This window comes from Apodemus sylvaticus, chromosome 3, assembly GCF_947179515.1.
Source record: "Apodemus sylvaticus chromosome 3, mApoSyl1.1, whole genome shotgun sequence".
Taxonomy (NCBI): domain Eukaryota; kingdom Metazoa; phylum Chordata; class Mammalia; order Rodentia; family Muridae; genus Apodemus; species Apodemus sylvaticus.
Window position 1 is genome coordinate 154,995,658 of NC_067474.1, and position 18,314 is coordinate 155,013,971.

The 18,314-nt window shown below is 50.2% G+C and overlaps 2 protein-coding genes across 4 annotated transcripts in view; one reads left to right on the top strand and one right to left on the bottom strand.

Annotated features, from left to right (window-relative positions):
• Positions 1–12,406, bottom strand: Srarp (steroid receptor associated and regulated protein). 2 transcript variants are annotated; one of them, XM_052177942.1, is made up of 3 exons: positions 12,080–12,406; positions 3,107–3,192; positions 1–669 (listed from the first exon to the last, which is right to left on the bottom strand). In XM_052177942.1, the coding sequence occupies exons 2-3, from the start codon at positions 3,174–3,176 to the stop codon at positions 266–268; spliced, it is 474 nt and encodes a 157-aa protein (XP_052033902.1). In that variant the 5' UTR covers positions 3,177–3,192; positions 12,080–12,406; the 3' UTR covers positions 1–265. The 2 variants fall into 2 exon arrangements, with proteins under 2 accessions (XP_052033902.1, XP_052033901.1); XM_052177941.1 differs by having other exon boundaries at positions 3,107–3,310.
• Positions 11,522–18,314, top strand: part of Zbtb17 (zinc finger and BTB domain containing 17) — a 20,298-nt gene continuing 13,505 nt past the window's right edge. For both annotated transcript variants that reach the window (XM_052177939.1, XM_052177940.1), the window contains exons 1-2: positions 11,522–11,679; positions 14,213–14,303. The gene's annotated coding sequence lies outside the window, so the exon portion shown is untranslated. The remainder of the gene's footprint in view (positions 11,680–14,212; positions 14,304–18,314) is intronic.

Here is an 18,314-nt window from a genome sequence, read left to right on the forward strand (position 1 = left end):
GGCGGGGCGGGGCGGGGTCATGGGCGGGGCGGGGTCATGGGCGGGGCGGCAGCAGCAGCAGCGCCCAGGACAAGTAGAAGGTGCTTGGTTGGCATCATGCCTGACCCCAGGGGAGAGCATGACAGAGGAGGAGGAAGAGGACAGAGGCAACACTGACTCTAATGTCTTTCAGTACATCTAGTGTGTCTTCTTAGCTTCAGGCTCCAAACACTCCCGCATTCCCAGCCCCGCCCCGGCCCCGCCCACCCCGACAGATCCTGTCAAACTATTCCACCGGGCCGCAGAGACAGGACAGGGCCTTCAGTGAGTGCTTGACCTTCTCCCGGGTTGACTGCTTCTCAGGAGCTCCAGCCTTCAAGGAGCTCCCCTTGACTTTAGGATCATTCTGGGGACCGGGTAGGCTGGCAGGAAGGGACTCTGGAGCCCCGGGTCCTGTGCAGGGTGGCGAGTTATCCTTGGCTCCATCAAGGGGTCTCCCAGGCAGTGTGTTTGTTCCACAGAACATAACAAACGTCTTCATGGGCGGGGTGATACGTCCCTGGTTGGCTCTCGGTGCTTGGGGCGGCCCCGTGGGTGCTGCCAGGGAGACTTGTTTTCCAGTTGCACAGTCGATAAGGAAAGTGACGTGTGCTGCGGGGACCGCCCTGTGGGGGCTGGCCGGCTGCATACCTGAAAGGAAAGGGCCGGAAGCTTGGGTTGGCACAGCCGACTAAGTGTGTGTGCAGGCACCCGTGTGCCGTGATCTGCATGTGGGACAACTGGTAGAGTCTGTTCTCGCCTTCCTTCGTGCCTGTGGGTCTAGGGGATTGAACTCAGGTCCTCAGACTTTGCAGCAAGTGCCTTTCCCCACCGGTTAGCTCCAAGTTTAAACCTTGAGTTCTCCCTTTCTCTCTCACTCCCCGGGAGCCCTGGCCTAGCCCATGGGTGTGTACTGCTTTATCTTGCTTGCGAACTGCCCAGGCAGTATCCTTACATCACAGTGCGGGACTCGGGGCTGGGGAGATGGCGCAGTTGGTCCTTTTAGCACAAACATGAGTCTAGATTCACAGCACTGCCAGGAGCGGTGTCGGTGTTGGCACAGGTAGTTCGACAGTCTCAGTGCTGGGGGTCGGGGTGGGTACAGGCAGCCTCTGGGAGCCTGCTTACCGGTGCCCTAGTCAAATCAGTCGCTCCAGGTTCAGTGGGAGAGCCTGTCTCAAAAAGTAATGTGGAGCTGCCGGGCAGGTGAAGCTCTGAGTTCAAGGCCAGCCGAATCTATGAGTTCCAGGACAGCCAGGGCTACACAGAGAAATCCTGTTCTGGTGGTGGTGGTGGTGGGGAAGGTATGCTGGAGAGGGGTGGAGAGATGGAGGGCTGGGTTCAGTTCCCTGCACCCACATAGTGGCTTATAACCATCTGTAACATCGGTTCCAGGGAATACATAGACACCAGGCATCTACACGGTGCAAATACATAGAGGTAAAATACTTCTATATGAAATAAAATGAAAAAAATCATTTTTTTTTTGAGACAGGGTTTCTCTGTATAGCCCTAGCTGTCCTGGAACTCTCTGTAGACGAGGCTGGCCTCGAACTCAGAAATCCACCTGCCTCTGCCTCCCAAGTGCTGGGACTACAGCCTGGTCTATAGAGTGAGTTCCTGGACAGCCAGGGCTACACAGAGAAACCCTGTCTCAAAGAGGAAAAAAAATAGGAATGATTTAGATGCTCTGCTAGCCCATATATCGAGCATGCACACACACACACACACACACACACACACACAATTGGTCTAGTCTGGGACCTGATGTTCTGTCGTGCAGGCTTGTGGACCATCCCGGAAATAACAAAACAACAAGGTCTAAATCCAGGAGGGAAGCTGGGGGACGTAGAGGAGGAGACCGAGGGTCAGCTAGCCTGTGTGGGGCTGGCCTTTAGGGAGCCCCACAGAATCCTCACCTTCCCCTACAGTGAGTGTACTGATCTCCGAGGTCCTCTACCTGGGGTCCGCTCTACCGCGCTTCTACCGTGCTTCCCCGAGCTCTAAGCTCAGCACGGGGTAGAAGCACACAAATGAAATAAAACAATTTATTCAGGAAGGAGCACTCAGAGCAGCACTGCCTGCATGTGAAGCCTGTGGGTTTTATTTATATACTACTTATTTGCTGTGGAAGCAGGGTTTCCTGTGCAGCCTGACTGTCTTAGAGCACAGTCCGTAGACTGGACAGACTGGCTTTGACCTTTCAGTGATCCTCTAGCCTCTCCCTCCCCGGTTCTGGGGTTATGAATGAGTGCCACTGCGTCTGGCCAAAGCACGGTGGCTTCAGACCTGTCGGTGTGGTGCCTCAGGTGTGTAATCCCAGCAGTTGGGAAGACGTGCTGTTCTGAGACCGACCTAAAAACTAGGCAGAGGTGGTGTGCACCTTTAATCCCAGCACTGAGGGTGGGGGTGGGGTTGAGGTAGAGAGGCAGGTGGATCTCTGAGTTCGAGGCCAACCTGGTCTATAGAGCAAGTTCCAGAACTGTCAGGGCTACTTAGAGAGACCCTGTCTCAATAAAAAAAAAAAAAAAAAAAAAAAAAAGAAGAAGAGGAAGAAGAGGAGAAGCCGCCACCGCCCACCACATGTTGTGTGCACCCCCACCTCACTCTGCCCCTGCCCAGGGTTTCTCTGTGTAGCCCTGGCTGTCCTGTAACTCATTCTGTAGACCAGGCTGGACACAAATGCAGAGATCTACCTGCCTCTGTCTCCTGGGCTCTGGGATTAATGGTGTGTGCCACCGTGGTACACAAAAACACTCCCCAACACACCATACACACACACACACACACACACACACACACAACACACACACACACACACACAACACACACACACACACACACACACACTAAATTAATTTAAACAACAAAAAGTAACTTCACCATGTATGCAAATGATATTGCAGATCTCTTCCCTACCTGATCTTGATTTTTCCCCAGCTCGGAGGACTCTGTGCTCTGGTTTGCTGGTTAATACACTGACTATGTGAAGCCCCCTGGCAGCAGCCACGGTCGCAGCCATCAGCCTCTTGCCTACTCACCGCCCCTCAGCTGGTCTTTTCCTCTGCAGGGAGATGCCCCATCTTACCTGAGGTCGACTCCACACTAGAATCCTTAAGGCTGGCTCTCTGGTTCCTGGGGTCCTTTGAGGAAGCCATGCGCTCCTGTGCCTGTCTGAAAATGTTTTGGAACACAGCTTCCAGAACCTGTGAGAGCTGCTTGGTCCTGGAGCCAAACCCTTTATAGTCATCAGGGACCCTGGGGACTTCTGGCCCTTGGGGAGTCCTTTGATCTGAAAAGTTATTATAACAACAGGTTGTTGGTGTGGGGAGAGGCTTCCTAGCAGGCAGATGCTATCTTTTCCCGGTGCGGCTCCTTCCTGGTGTGGGATAGCTCTTTGGAAGCTTCTCAGCCAGGCCTCGATCCCCCCAGTTCCAGTCATTACTTGGCTGCTTTGGTTTTTTATTTATTCATCTTTATTTTTTGGAGGGGGGGAAGGGTATTGATAAGCAAGTAGCTTATCAAGCTGTTCTTGAACTTCTGATTCTCTTGCTTCAGCCTTCCAGTGATAGAAGGACTGACGCAGGCCACCACACCAGGCTCAACACAAAAGGCACAGCTCTCACCTGAATGGGAATAAAAGTTTACTCCGGAGCCGGGAGCCGCTTTGAGTGCGGCCCGGGAAGCATGCAGATTTGTGTTACCCTAAATTCCGTGTTTGAGTGTGGAAGCTATCTCACGAAGTTTCGGGAGTTTTACAAAACAGAGAAAGTCACGAATCAAAGCAGGTTTAAAATATATCCGAGGGGGGAAGGGCAGAGGGAGGGAGCGCTGGAGAGACAGCTCAGTGGTTAAGAGCACTGGCCACCCTTCCAGAGGTCCTGAGTTCAAGTCCCAGCAACCACATGGTGGCTCACGACCATCTGTAATGGGATCCGATGCCTTCTTTTGGCATGCAGGCGTACATGCAGATGGAGTACTCATATACATAAAATAACAAATAAATAAGTCTAATAAAATAAAATAGTGGAGCTGGCGAGATGGCTCAGTGGTTAAGAGCACTGACAACTCTTCCAGAGGTCCTGAGTTCAATTCCCAGCAACCACACAGTGGCTCACGACCATCTGTAATGGGATCTGATGCCCTCTTCTGGTGTGTCTGAAGACAGCGGACAGTGTACTTATATACATGAAATAAAATAAATCTTTTTTGTTGTTGTTGTTTTTTTTGAGACAGGGTTTCTCTGTGTAGCCCTGGCTGTCCTGGAATTCACTCTGAAAACCAGGCTGGCCTTGAACTCAGAAATCTGCCTGCCTCTGCCTCCCAAGTGCGGGGATTACAGGCATGCGCCACCACGCCTAGCAAAATAAATCTTTAAAAAAATAAATAAATAAAATACATCTGGAGGGTACATCACCAGAGAGAGGGGATTTTTCTATAGGCTCAATATGCTATCTGATGACTTCTTAGCTTTTGTTTTGTTTTGTTTTGTTTTTTCGAGACAGTGTTTCTCTGTATAGCCCTGGCTGTCTGGGAACTCACTCTGTAGACCAGGCTGGCCTCAAACTCAGAAATCCGCCTGCCTCTGCCTCCCAAGTGCTGGGATTAAACATCTTAGCTTTTGGATTGGTGGATGCCAGTTGTCTCTATGTCAATAAATTTTTATTGTCCGAATCTGTTAGTTTGGACACAGGACGAAGGCTGTTCTAGAGGGCTGGAATTTAGCCCAATGATAGAGTAATTAGGCTCTGGATGGGCAACATTCCAACCTCTCCACTGTGTGGAGATTCCAACCCACCTGCTTCTGCTTACAGATTCCTCTCAGGAGTTTCCATTATGGATGGCTGTGAGCCACCAGGTGGTTGCTGGGATTTGAACTCAGGACTCTTAACTGCTGAGCCATCTCTCCAGCCCAGTTGTTACAAGATGTAGTGGTTCATTTAAAATCAATGAGGTGATTTTAAATGAAAGCCCAAAAGGTTGTGAAAGGACCCACATGAGATAGTTACTGACAACCAGTACTGACAAGCTGATTATGCCTACTAAAATTTGAGTCCCTTTTATTGATAGCCATGCTAAGAATTAAAGGCACGTGCCACCATTGCCCGGCAGGTCCAAAGACCATAACTCACACTAAAGTCAGATGAGTGCCACAGTAACCTTGAAATGTTTGTTTCTGGCACAGCACAGTAATTACTTCAGATATGGCAGTTACTTTTGAATTATATATTTTTAGATATTTTCACTTACTTTAATTTTATTGTGGTTTAATACATCTGCACCATGGTCAAGGCCATGAAAATCTCAAATGTGTTACTAAGGCTGACCTGACCATTGGGAGGATTGGAGCAGAAGGCTGAGAACCGTCTAGACAAACACAAAATGGAGTCGGAACAAGATGGCGTTACCTTGCTGGGTGGTGGTGGTGCATGCCTTTAGTCCCAGCACTTGGGAGGCAGAGGCAGGCAGATTTCTGAGTTCAAGGCCAGCCTGGTCTACAGAGTGAGTTCCAGGACAGCCAGGGCTACACAGAGAAACCCTGCCTCGAAAAAACCAAATCCAAACAAACAAACAAACAAACAAACAAAATGGCGTTACCTTAGTCATTTCAGACACACGGAAATCATACGGAACCACGGGCCCCTGACTGTTGTGAACACAGGTAAGTTACGCTAGTAGTTCTTGCCCTTTAAACCACATTTAAATCACTTACTCAAGATCTAAGTTATTCTAACAGATACCTTGAACTGGTTTGTTAGAAAAAGCATTCACATTTTGCCAGTGTGAGGTATTAAAAACAGGATACTTACGACTAAGGAAAAGACACCAGCCAGAGGACAAACGTATTTCCCTAAGAGAGATGTCGACTGACAAGATGAACTAACACCCAGGCAGGGATGAATTAATGGTGCATGTGACCATCTTGACCTGGTCATGTGTGTGTCTTTGGCCTTCTATTTAAACTTTGATCTTACTTCAGCTCCCTAGAGAGGAACTCAAGGGGCTTGCTGGATCTCTGTCCCACTTCCCAGTGTGAGCCTACTGAGTAAATCTTTCTTCGCTACCCACTTTTAATTTAGTTCTTTTAATGGGCTTGTTGCGGATGTGTGGACAGACCTGGCTTGGCATAAGTTATGATGACCTCCAAGCCACCTGCGAGAGGACAGCCTGGGGCACAAAAAGGGGGCGGGGACACGCCTCAGGTCCTTAGAGGGAGGTGAGGTTCTTCTTTAAGCGGGGAACTGCTATGTTCAATGAGTGGGTGGGAGGTCCCACTAAGGATGCCTACGCCAACCTCCAGACCCTGTGGTTTGGTTCCTGCTTTTTTAGAAGGAGCTCTACCAGCTTGATTGGGGCTGTGGACTTTGAGAGATGGTTATCAGGATCCCATGGGGCAGCTCCATCTAATCCTAGGAGTCCTGGAATTTGGAAAATTCTCCCTGATGAGAAAGGAAGGTGGGGCGAGGTACAGGAAAACCAGAGAGACAGGAAAAGAGCCCTGCCTACCACTGCTGGCTTTGTACAGAACAAGGGAAAAAAACCCACCACATTCTGAGTTCTCACACATCTCCAATGACTCCTCACACCGAGGAGAGGTCGGGTTTGCAGCAGACACTAGCTGGCTGTTCCGTTCAGTTCAGTTCAGAAGATCTGGAGTTAGTGTCAGGTCCTGTAGGTTGAGGGTTCTGATCCCTAGACTTCTTGCCATGCTTTGGATACCAACCTCGAGCCTCAGGAATTTTGAATTTTTTAAAGATGTACTTATTTCATGGATATGAGAATACATGAGGACAGTGTCTTCATGCACGCCAGAAGAGGGCATGGGATCCCATTACAGATGGCCGTGAGCCACCGTGTGGTGGCTGGGAATTGACCTCAGGACCTGTGTGGTGGCTGGGAATTGACCTCAGGACCTATGGAAGAGCAGTCAGGGCTCTTAACTGCCTCAGGTGTTTCTAACCTGGGCTGCTGATGCACCTGCCCTCCCCCCCCACCCCACACACACACTATAAAGCAGGACTCCTACAACTCAGGGGAGGCTAATCCTCCCCTTCCCCAGAACAGGCTACAGAGCTCAGGGAGACTTTGTACTGATTTAGCAAGGTGTATCCAGCCTGTTGCCTGAAGGCTGCATTCACAGTTATTCCTGAGACAATAGATACAAACGGCTCAAATCCAACCATACTTACTTCAAATGTTAAGGTTCTGCCCCCCCCCAAATTATTTATTATTTGTGGTTACTTGATCACGTGCCTCTCAACCATGAACCGTGTAGATGACAATGCTGTCATTTTAAATGTCAAAGGTCAGACATTTGTTTTGTAACACTCTGCAAACCTAACTCTAAATACCGCTGAAGTCTACACCTTAAAAGTTTAGAGTCGGGGGGGGGGGAGGCGGGGGGGGGGGGTGGCAGCGGCGGCGGCGGCAGCCTGTAATCCCAGCACTCTGGGAAGCAGAGGCAGGCAGATTTCTGAGTTCGAGGCCAGCCTGGTCTAAAGAGTGAGTGTACAGCCATGGCTATACAGAGAAACCCTGTCTCAGAAAAAAACAAAAACAAAAGCAAAAAACAAACAAAAAAAACCCCAACCAAATTCAAAACCAAACCAAATCAAACAAACAAAAAGTTTATGTGCTGGGGCTGGAGAGATGGCTCAGTGGGTAAGAGCTGAGGTCCCACACGGTGGCTCACAGCCATCCGTAAGGAGATCTGACGCCCTCTTCTGGTGTCAGAAGACAGCGACAGTGTACTTACATATAATAAATAAATCTTTTTTTTAAAAAAAGTTTATGTCCGTGCGCACGCACATGCGTGAGTTTATGTGCACCGCATGTGTACAGCTGCCCAAAATAAACTCAAGCAGGCCTGCGGATCAGATCGGTATGAGCTGCCAAGTGGGCACTGGGAACTGAATCCAGAGGTGGCTGGGGTGCCTTTTTAAAGTATCAAAGCGGACCTGGTTGCCTGGTTCTCCCAGCATCCCTCAGTACCTGTTACTAGATAAGGCCGGCAAGCCACGCCCTCCACCTTCTGAACTCTCCAGTCGGCCTGCCCTTTCCCGGATGCTTTTCGATTTTTTTTTTTTTTTTGTCTCTGTATAGCCCTGGCTGTCCTGGAACTCACTCTGTAGACCAGGCTGGTCTCGAACTCAGAAATCCGCCTGCCTCTGCCTCCCAGAGTGCTGGGATTACAGGCATGCGCCACCACCGCCCGGCTTGCTTTTTGCTTTCTAATCCAGACCTTTTGGTTGTGTGCCTTCTCTTACTCCTTCTGCACCTCTGGCCCCCTGGCTGCAGTACTTCAGTTCCTCCCGATTCCTTCCCCTCCCCTCCTCCCCACAGTCAAGGTCAAGACCTCTCAGGATTCTCCCAGAAGTGTCTGCCTCTGGCTATGCCCTCCCTTTTATTTACAATAAACCTTCTCCTCCACCTTACCTAGAAGCAGTCATGGCCTTTCCTTTTTTCTTTCTTTCTTTGTTTCTTTCTTTCAAGTGCTCTTAAACTGCTTAGCTTTCCAGCCTTTTTTTTTTCTCCTTTAAAAATTAAATTTATGAAAAAAATTAAATTTATGTAGCTAAACTGGCTTTAAACTCTACCTTGCCAGGCAGTGGTGACCCATACCTTTATTCCCAGCACTTGGGAGGCAGAGGCAGGCAGATTTCTGAGTTCGAGGCCAGCCTGGTCTACAAAGTGGGTTCCAGGACAACCAGGGCTATACAGAGAAACCCGGTCACAAAAAACCAAAACCAAACAAACAAACCCAAAACCCTACCTTGCTGGGTGTGGTGGTGCATGCATTTAATCCCAGCACTCCGAAGCAGAGGCAGGTGGAACTCTGAGTACCGGGACAGCCTAGGCTATATAGACCTTGTCTCAAAACAAAACAAAACAAAAAACCTCCAAAGCTCTCTCCCCCTGCCTCAGCCTCCAGATGTTTGGGACTTCAGGTGTGTGTCACCACACCAGCCTTAAGAATCTTGTTTATTGTTGGGAAGGGCAAACGCCTTTAATCCCAGTGCAGAGGTGGGCAGATCTCTGAGTTTGAGGCTAGCCTGGTCCACAGAGCAAATTCTAGACAGACAGGATTACGCAGAGAAATTGTGTCTTTGCTTAGATCCAACACAGCTCAAACAACAGCTCAATGCAGATAACAAAACGTAATCAAGCCACTACATATCCATCGAACCATAGAGCTTACCAGAGAGATGAACAGTTCCCTGCCACTCCGCCCCAAGCCAGAGTGTTACAGAGTTTTTAAGCTTGAAAAGCCAGGAACAATGGTGGCAAGTCATAGTGACATTTTTCCATCAATCAGGATTTAGGGGCAGGGGCTTTCCTTAAGAGTTTTATCTATGGTAATGTAGGCTTTACAGTCCAACCAATCAAATCCATTTGTTCTCTCTCTCTCTCTCTCTCTCTCTCTCTCTCTCTCTCTCTCTCTCTCTCTCTCTCTCTCTTTCTTTCTTGGTTTTTGAGACAGGGTTGCTCTGTATAGCCCTGACTGTCCTGGATCTCTCTCTGTAGACCAGGCTGGCCTCGAACTCAGAAATCTGCCTGCCTCTGCCTCCCATGTGCTGGGATTAAAGGCGTGCACCACCACGGCCCCCATTTGTTCTTTTTGGGGTCAGGGACAGTCTTGTTCTGGAACAGGCATGCCATTATGTTTTGGGGAACAAACGATAAACAGAGGAAGCTGGTCAGGTATTGCGTAGTCAGTCCTCAACTCCCCTAGGGCCTGGGAACTAGAACTTAGTTCCACCCTATCATTAAAATGGAGTCTGCAAACAAAAGGGCAGTATTTAAGACATGTTTCCTTTGCTTGTTGCCAATATCTCTTTTAAAAAAAGATTTTAATTATTTTATGTATATGAATACACGGTAGCTGTCTTCAGACACACCAGAAGAGGGCATCAGACCTCATTACTGGCCAACAACGTGAAAAATCAAAAATCCAACTAACAAAAAAGAGATCTTGCAGCCGGGCAGTTGGGAGGCAGAGGCAGGTGTATTTCTGAGTTTGAGGCCAGCCTGGTCTACAGAGTAAGTTCCAGGACAGCCAGGGTTAGACAGAGAAACCCTGTCTTGAAAAACCAAAACCAACTACACAAAAAAGAAATCTTGCTTGTTAAAGCAGGAAAGGCATGTGGGAAAAAAAAACAATAAAAATCAGAGCTTTTTTTTTTTTTCCTTTCATGGATTTGTAGCACAGGTTGGCCTTCTTGCACTGATTTTCTGGCCTCTGCCTCCTCCGTGTTGAGATTTCTTCTCAGGTTGCTCCATGCCCAGCCTTATCCTCTTCAAATCAGCTGTGCCCATACCCTGTGAGTTTCTGCTGGTTTAATTGGTAAGGGCTCATTCATTTATTTTGTCGTGTTATATAAGATGTCTTTTCCTTGATTAGAGGTGTGCAGCACATTTGGCTAGAAAGTTTTCACTGGCTGGGCAGTGGTGGCGCATGCCTTCAATTCCTGCACTTGGGAGGCAGAGGCAGGCAGATTTCTGAGTGCAAGGCCAGCCTGGTCTATAGACTGAGTTCCAGAATAGCCAGGGCTACAGAGGGAAACTCTGTATCGAGCCCTCCCTCAAAAAAGGGAAGTGTTCAGTGAAATTATAAATAACCATTAATAATCTGCAGTTCTGGCATAATGATTAAAATACAAAATCCACCCGGGCTGACCTACATTTTTTTTTTTTTGAGACAGGCGCCACCACTGCCCGGCTGACCTTTAGTTCTAACTTCCAACCTTCAGGACCGGTCTTGAAGCCTGAGGTCTCCTTAGGATAAGTTGACTGGCCAATAAATTCCTGGGATTACAGATATGCACCACTCCTAGATGTTTTTATTATTTATGTAAGGTTTACTTGAATTTTATGAGTATTTTGCCTACATGTATGCATGTGCACCATATGTGTGCCTAAATCCTGCAAATACTGGAGGGCATCAGATCTCTTGAAATTGGCATCACCATGTGGGTGCTGGGAAATGAAGCCAAATCCTCTGCAAGAGCAAAAGTGTTCTTAACCCCTGAGCTATCTCTCCTGCCAGCCCCGTGGCTTTTAATGTGGTTTTCAAGATAGAACTTGGGCTCCCATGCTTGCTTAGCGAACAAGCACTTGGGCCACTGAGTCATTTATTTATTATCCAGTCCAAGTTGCTGCGTTTGATCCCTAATACTGCAAAAAATATTACCAAAACCATACCGGGAGTCACAAGCAGGTCCACATCTCTGCTCTGTCACAAAGATGTGCGACTAATCCTTTTAGCACCTAAGTTTTCACTCCTTCAAAAGAGAGGAGAAATAACTCGGCTGCGTGATGTGAGGAAGGCGACAACGAACTGTAAAGAGCGTACTAACACAGCGTCGTCTGGTGCACAGTAAGTGCCGCTGCAGATCTACGGAAAGCCAAGGGTTAACGTGGGTTCCGTTCCAGAAGTGCACTAACGAACTTTTGGCTGTCGAGGCGCATGCGCGTGCCGGCCCGGCCGCGCACCTCGGACGAGCGCCGCGCCAGCGACGGAAGTCCCAGCCGGGAAGCCAGCGAGGTCGGTTCCGCCCGGCTCTAACATGGCGGCGCCCTTTGTCTGCTGTGAAGCGCTGCCCCCGGCCTTCTCGCGGCCGTGATGCACCTCCATCCGCGGTGGGGTTCGGGACATGGCAGGTGAGGCAGGGGCGGTGCCGGCGGCCCGGAAGTCGCGGGAGGCGGGACCGAGGCGGCGGGGGGAGGGGGGGCCGGGGCCGCCGGGACGGTTGTGTGGGGGAGGGGAGGCCCGGGCGGAGGGCGCCGCGGGGCCCGGAGCGGCGGGAGCGGCCCGGAGGGGTGGCCATGCACCCGCGTGGCAGATGGGGCGCGAGTCGCCTCCGGGGCTGGGTGACACTGCGGCTGGTGGCATCTCCGCCCCCGCCGCCGGGCTGTCACCGCCCCCTGACCCCGCGCGCCGGCCGCGGCGGGTGGGCGTAGTGCGGCCGCGTGGGGGCGACCTGGATGTGTCCCGGACCAGGAGCCGCACTGACACCCCCCACCCCCGTAACAGACCGTTCATTCATTCACTCATCCATACCTCCATCCGCTTCCCTCGTTCTCTTCCTCCCCTGACAGATCCGAGGATAGAGCAGAGATGCCGGCGGACTGGGTCCCCGAGTGCGACTGGGGTTCTCAGCTCCGAGCGGAGACTCTCTCTAGCTCAGTTTCCCTCATCCTTAAAGCAGGGGTTATAATAAAATCTGTCTTCTAAGATGTGTGATGGGCTAAGTGATACATTGTCCAGGGCCTAGCGCTTACAGTGAAGAGCGTGGATGCGTGGAAAGTCCCTTGCTGTGGTTAAATGTCATCACCAACATCACCATTCAGAGCTCAGAGACTCACGTGGGAGAGAGAAACAGGCTTTTCAGATGTCACTGCGCTTCAGGAAGGGAGCCTACCTCGGGGAAACCTTACACAGTTTAGGAGAATCTAGGAAGTCCCGGTGTCTCAGAAGGCTCAGACTATAGAGGGTCCTGGGGGAGTGAGGGGTAAGGAGAGCGCATCCTTAGTCTAAGGTGGTGACTGTAAGAATGGTTGAGCTCCTCTTCCTCCATCAGAGGGGGTGGTAAGGTCAGCTGGCTCTGCATAAGTCTTTGGGGATGTCGAAAACCTAGCTCAGCACTTTAACTTTTAGGTTAATGGGAAGGCATTCAAGAAGCCGGTTTGTGGACTGGAAAGATCACAGGTTGAGGCAGGCGGAAGAGGCATAAAAGGAGCAAGCCTGAAATCAGTTAAAAGAGATTGCTAGATGCTGGGTGGTGGTGGCGGCAAACTTCTTTAATGCGGGCATTTGGGAGGCAGAGACAGGTGGATCTCTGAATTCGAGGCCAGCCTGGTCTACAGAGAGAGTTCCAGGGCAACCAGGGCTACACAGAGAAACCCTGCCTCATAAAACAGAGAGAGAGAGATTGTTAGACTAATTTAGGTGTAAGGGTGGCCTTGAGTAACTTTAGATTATATGCTGAGTGAGCGGAGATAATTTTGGAGTACAATTGATAAAACTTGGTGATAACTTCAGTGAGAAGCCACAGAGCCACCAGGTTTGTCCCATTTCTTCAAACTGTAGAGTGTGCAGATCCGAGGACAACTTGACTGGGTTGTCATCTTCTCCCGTGAGCCAGGGTCGCTGGCTTTCCTGCTGTGGAGTATAGCTCGGACGCCTCCTGCGTCCACTTGACTCTCCTTCCACTGCCTGGCAGCTCTCCTCAGGAGAGCCGAGATCACGGATGTACCCCACTGCATTGTGGGTTTTGAGGAATCAAACTCAGGTCGGCAGGCTTGTACAGTGAGCCAGCAAGCACTTTTACCTGCCAAGCCAAGTCCTGGCACGGTCCCCTGTCCTTCACTGATGGTTGCTGATAGGAAGCAGGACAAGGAGCACATTGAATAAGAGGAAAGATTTAGTGCTCCCCTCCCCCAAGACCAGGCTTCTCTGTGTAGCCTGGCTGTCCTCGAACTTGGTTTGTAGACGAGGCTGGCTTTGAATTTACAGAGATCCACCTGCCTGTGCCTCCTGAGTGCTGGGCTTAAAGGTGTTCCACCACACCCAGCAGGAAAGGTTTAGCTTTAAATGGGTGGGGAATGCTTGTGGGAGAAAGTGTGAGGCCTGGGGTGGTCTATGCTTAGAATCCCAGCAGTAGGGAGGCCCAGACAGAATTGTGGGTAGTCTACCCTTCGCGATATAGCCGGAGCCATATTGCAAGCTCGAGGTCAGGCTGAGTTGTCACGTGAGACCCTGTCTCAACAACAACAACAAAAAACCAACAACAACAAAAAAACCTTTGCCAAAAACTTTGAAGTGAAGCTCTCTGGTGGCGATCTTATGGCTGGTGTGTGGCAGAGGTCACCTGAGTGGGGGTATGTATTGGGCTGAGTGTCTGTGTCGTAGACCCCTCAGGAAAGTCCTTGCTGCACTGAACTGGGTAAGATCATGTGCTTTGGGCAGGGCTGTCCCTAGAACAAGTTCCTGGAGGCGCCTGGGGTCCTGGTGGCACTCCTCTTTCCCCAGGCCCAGCAGTCTGTTCTACAGCAGGCTAGTATTCATCCATTTACCGTCTGCTGCGAGCTAAGCTCTGCGCTTTCCTGACTGACAGACAGGAGGAAGATCTGACCTTAGAGACTGAGGGGGCCTCTCTGGGTCTTACTGTGGCTTCTCCTCCGTGTCATTCAGGTGATGAGCTGGAGGAGGGGAGCCGAGCTGGAGTTCCTACAGGCACGCTGTCTGAGAAGAGAGCCCTCCCTCGGCTTTTTGGAGATCTGAGGTATGTATGTGTGTAACACTGAAGGACGGAAGCCTCCTTCTGGTCACTATCCACCACAGCATGCCTCAGATCATCTGTTCAGAACTTCTTTCTTTAAACTATAAAAAAGTCGGGGTGGGGGGTCCCCACCTTCGGTCCTAGCCCTTGGGGATTCAGAGGCAGACAGATCTCTGAATTCAAAGGCAGCTTGGTCTACAAAGTCAATCATGGACAGTCGCGGCTGGTTACTTGGCTACGCTGAGAAACCCTGTCTTGAAAAACCAAAACACTGCCCCTCAAAACAAGCAAACAACCCAAAAGCAAAACAAACAAACAAACCAAACAAGAAAAATCCTGGTAATAGTTTTATTGTGAAATTGTTGGTAAAGACCTTGCTTTGTGTTTTGAATACAGTCTAAATGGTATTTGCTGTCACCCTAGCTGGCTTTGAACTCAAACTGCTCCACCTTCCTCTGCTTCAGGGTCATGGCTTCAACTAAAGTGATTTCCTGGGCATGCTCTTTTCTCTCTTGGTGCTGGCTTCTCAGTCACCAAGGTCTGTTGGTGCTTCCCAGGTGCTGGAATTAAAGGTGTATGTCACCACACCCAGATTTTATCTTCTTTTAAGTAGGAGAAATCTAAAATATTCCTACAAGGCAGAGGTGTGGCTCAGTGGTAGTGCTAGCCTGAAGGTCTTGGGTTCAAGTCTCCAGTACTGCCAAAGAGGAAAATGTCCTAAGGGTAACTAAAATAGTTATTTTCTCCACCCCTTAACAACCTAGAAATACTCCTTCTAGAGCTTGCTGCGAGGCCACTGTCCCTTGAGCTGCGTTTGGAACAAGATTTCTTTGGCCACTTGGTTTTTGTTTAAGCGCAGGCAACCATCTGAGGGCCCAAGCTGGCTCCTTCTGGTCCTGAACCTCATCTCTCAGAAAGGCAGAGAGAGCAGGGAGCCACACTCACCCGGAAGCTTCTGATGTCATGCTAATCTGGTGCTGGACGAGAACCAGCTGTGAGAACCTGGTCCCAGAGTGACACAGTCCAGAGTGTGGGGCCTGGCCACACCCGCAGGAAAGCCCAGTGGGGGGGGGGATAAGGGTGGGTGGGTGTGTCCCCAGGCCCCAGTACATGGGGTAGGTTTGTGGGGCTTGGGCCAGAGTGACCCAGCTTGACTATCGACTGAAGTGTGTGGTGTGCCCAGCCACTTCAAAAGCAGGCACTTGAACAGTGGAAGGGGGACCTGCCTGATGTCAGAGGGCCAGATGAGGCCATGAAGGTTTAGACTGAATTAATGCTAATTCCCTTCACATAGGGAGGGAGGGAGGGACAGTGAGAACTCTGGTGTGTGGCTCTGTCTAGGGGGCCATTTGTGTCATGGTCAGGACACAGTTTCCCCATCTGTAAGTTGGGCTAAGACCCTCCAGTTCTGGGGCTGCTTAGAGACCTGTGTGGGATCTACAGGGTGTGCTGTGGCTACTTACCAGGCGTCTGCTGCCTCCTGCTGCAAGGTGCAGGGCGACTCAGCCAGGATTGGAAAGGAAAGCCCAGACTGCAGCAAGGCTGGTCGCTGTCCCTCCCTAGGCAGACTGAGTGGCACTGGAAAGTTGGGGCTGTGCTGGGTCTCTGTTTTTCCCAGGAGTCCCCAGCTTTCTAATCACAGTTGTTAGTCTCTGGACCACAGGGAACATACCATACCCTGAAGTCTGTTGCTGGTCTCCCAAGGAGAGGATTCTTGGCCTAATTCCTTCCACCTGGAAGGCTGTCTTCAACTCCCTTAGCTGGGTGGGGCCCCTCTGGTTTCCTGGTGCTTTTAACCCAGAAGCTTGGGGGCAGAGGTAGGCCAATGTCTTGTGAGTTTGAGGCCAGCCTGGTTCTCTGAGTGGAGAAAGGAAAGACGGCAGAGGATGAGGTTAGATGAACGAGGAATGCTCCTCATGTCTGCACTGCCCTGAGACCCGAGGCTCAGCTGGAAGAAGCCAGGACGGGGCAGGTGGAGGCCGGGAGGCAGGCTGGCCAGGAGGCAGGCAGGTGGGCGCCGCCTCTGCCTCGCCCACTCAGTCACCCTCCAGGCCAGGCCATCCCACCCAGCTCGGGAAGGTGGCCCACCTCCATGTCAGCCGGGCCTGAAGGCCTCGGAGTCCCCAGCACGCTGTCAGCAGACCGCCTGCCCGGCATGCTTCTGTGCACTGCTTTAGTTCTGGGGGCCGCGGCACTGGGGATGGAACTACACGGCTAACTTTATACCTCTTAAAACTCAGGATAGATAATATTGTTTTCTTCAACGCAGGTGTTTTGTTTGTATCTTTGTTTTTAAGTAGGGTAGCTCAGTAGCCCAGGTTTGCCCCAGACTCTCTGTCGCTCAGGCTGGCCTCAAAGGCGTGGTAATCCTGCTTCTGGCTTCTTAGTGCTAGGCATGCCCACATGGTGCTGCTGTTGCTGCTGCACTGGAATGGCGGTGGGTGGGGCCCACTTCCTCTGCCTCCCCACAGTCCTCTGGCCCGCCTGATATTATACTTTCTGAGTTGCATGGCAAGAGCCACACTTACTTACCCTCGAGGGTCATTCTCCTTCCAGCTTCAATGAAACGTCTGTTTACATTTTGTGTCCTCTGTTCGCTTGATTGTCTTTTTAAAAGGTTTCTAAACTTCATTGTGTGTGTGTGTGTGTGTGTGTGTGTGTACATGCATGCCACAGAGCGTGTATGATATATTTATTTATTTATTAAGATTTAGCCGGGTGTGGTGGCGCATGCCTGTAATCCCAGCACTCTGGGAGGCAGAGGCAGGCGGATTTCTGAGTTCAAGGCTAGCCTGGTCTACAGAGTGAGTTCCAGGACAGCCAGGGCTACACGGAGAAACTCTGTCTCGAGAAAAACAAATCCAAAAAAAAAAAAGATTTATTTATTTTGTTTCTGAGTGCTCTCTCTGCATGCCAGAAGAGAGCATCAGATCCCATTACAGATGGTTGTGAGCCACACGTGTGGTTGCTGGGAATGGAACTCAGGACACAAGGGCAGACAGTGGCCCTTAAGCACTGAGCCATCTCTCCAGCCCGTGTATGATATAGTTAGAGGACAGCGCTATGGAGTGGGTTTTCTCCTGTGACCTTTCCGTGACCTCTCTTTGACCAGTCCAGAGATTGAACTCAGGTTCTCAGGGTGAGCTATCTTGCCTGCCCAGTTTGGTTTCTTGGTACGTTTTGTGGACATTCGCCCACTCTCTTCCCAGCTGATTGGGTGCCCCACCACCACCACCACCACCACAGAACCTGCCTGTGGATATTGTGTTGTTTGTCTTGGACACCAACCCTTTGCTATCAGACATGGACTGCACTTGTGATTTTTGGTCTCTTTTCATTGGGATGCAAGCTCTCCACCCCATGATAAAAAGAAATTCTTTGTTTCTTAGATTTTTAAATTTTACACATGGGTGTTTTGCCGGCATGTATATCTGTCTGTACCATATGCATGCCTGGTACCCAGAGGTCAAAGGGAGCATCAGACCCCTGGAGCTGGAGTCATAGGTGGTGTGGACCACCATGTAGGTGCCGGGAACCAAACTGAGGTCCTCTGCAAGAGATTTTCTCCACTGCACCATCTCTCCAACTGGAAAAGAAATTCCTGGATTTTCATGTAATTCATCAGTCCTTTCTTTTGTGCCAGCATTTTCTGCTTAGTTTAAAAAAAAAACAAAAACAAAAAATTTCCTAATGGGTGTGGTGCTTTCTGTAAACTCAGCCCTGAATACTGGGAGACTGAGAATCTTCCAGACCCACCTGAGGTGTTTAATGAGACCTTGTCCAGATGAGGGTGGGGTTGTTTCATTTCCTCTTTATTTAGTTTTTAAAGCGGTTTTTCCTCAGTTTTGTTTCCATAGATTCAGTACTTTCTTTCAAACATCCCACTTCACTTTTAGTATATTTATAGTCAGTCCTTCCTAACTTCCTTCCTTCCTTCCTTCCTTCCTGTCTCTCCCTCCCACCCCCTCTCATTTTTTTGAGGCAGGGTTTCTCTGTGTAGCCCTGGAACTCGAA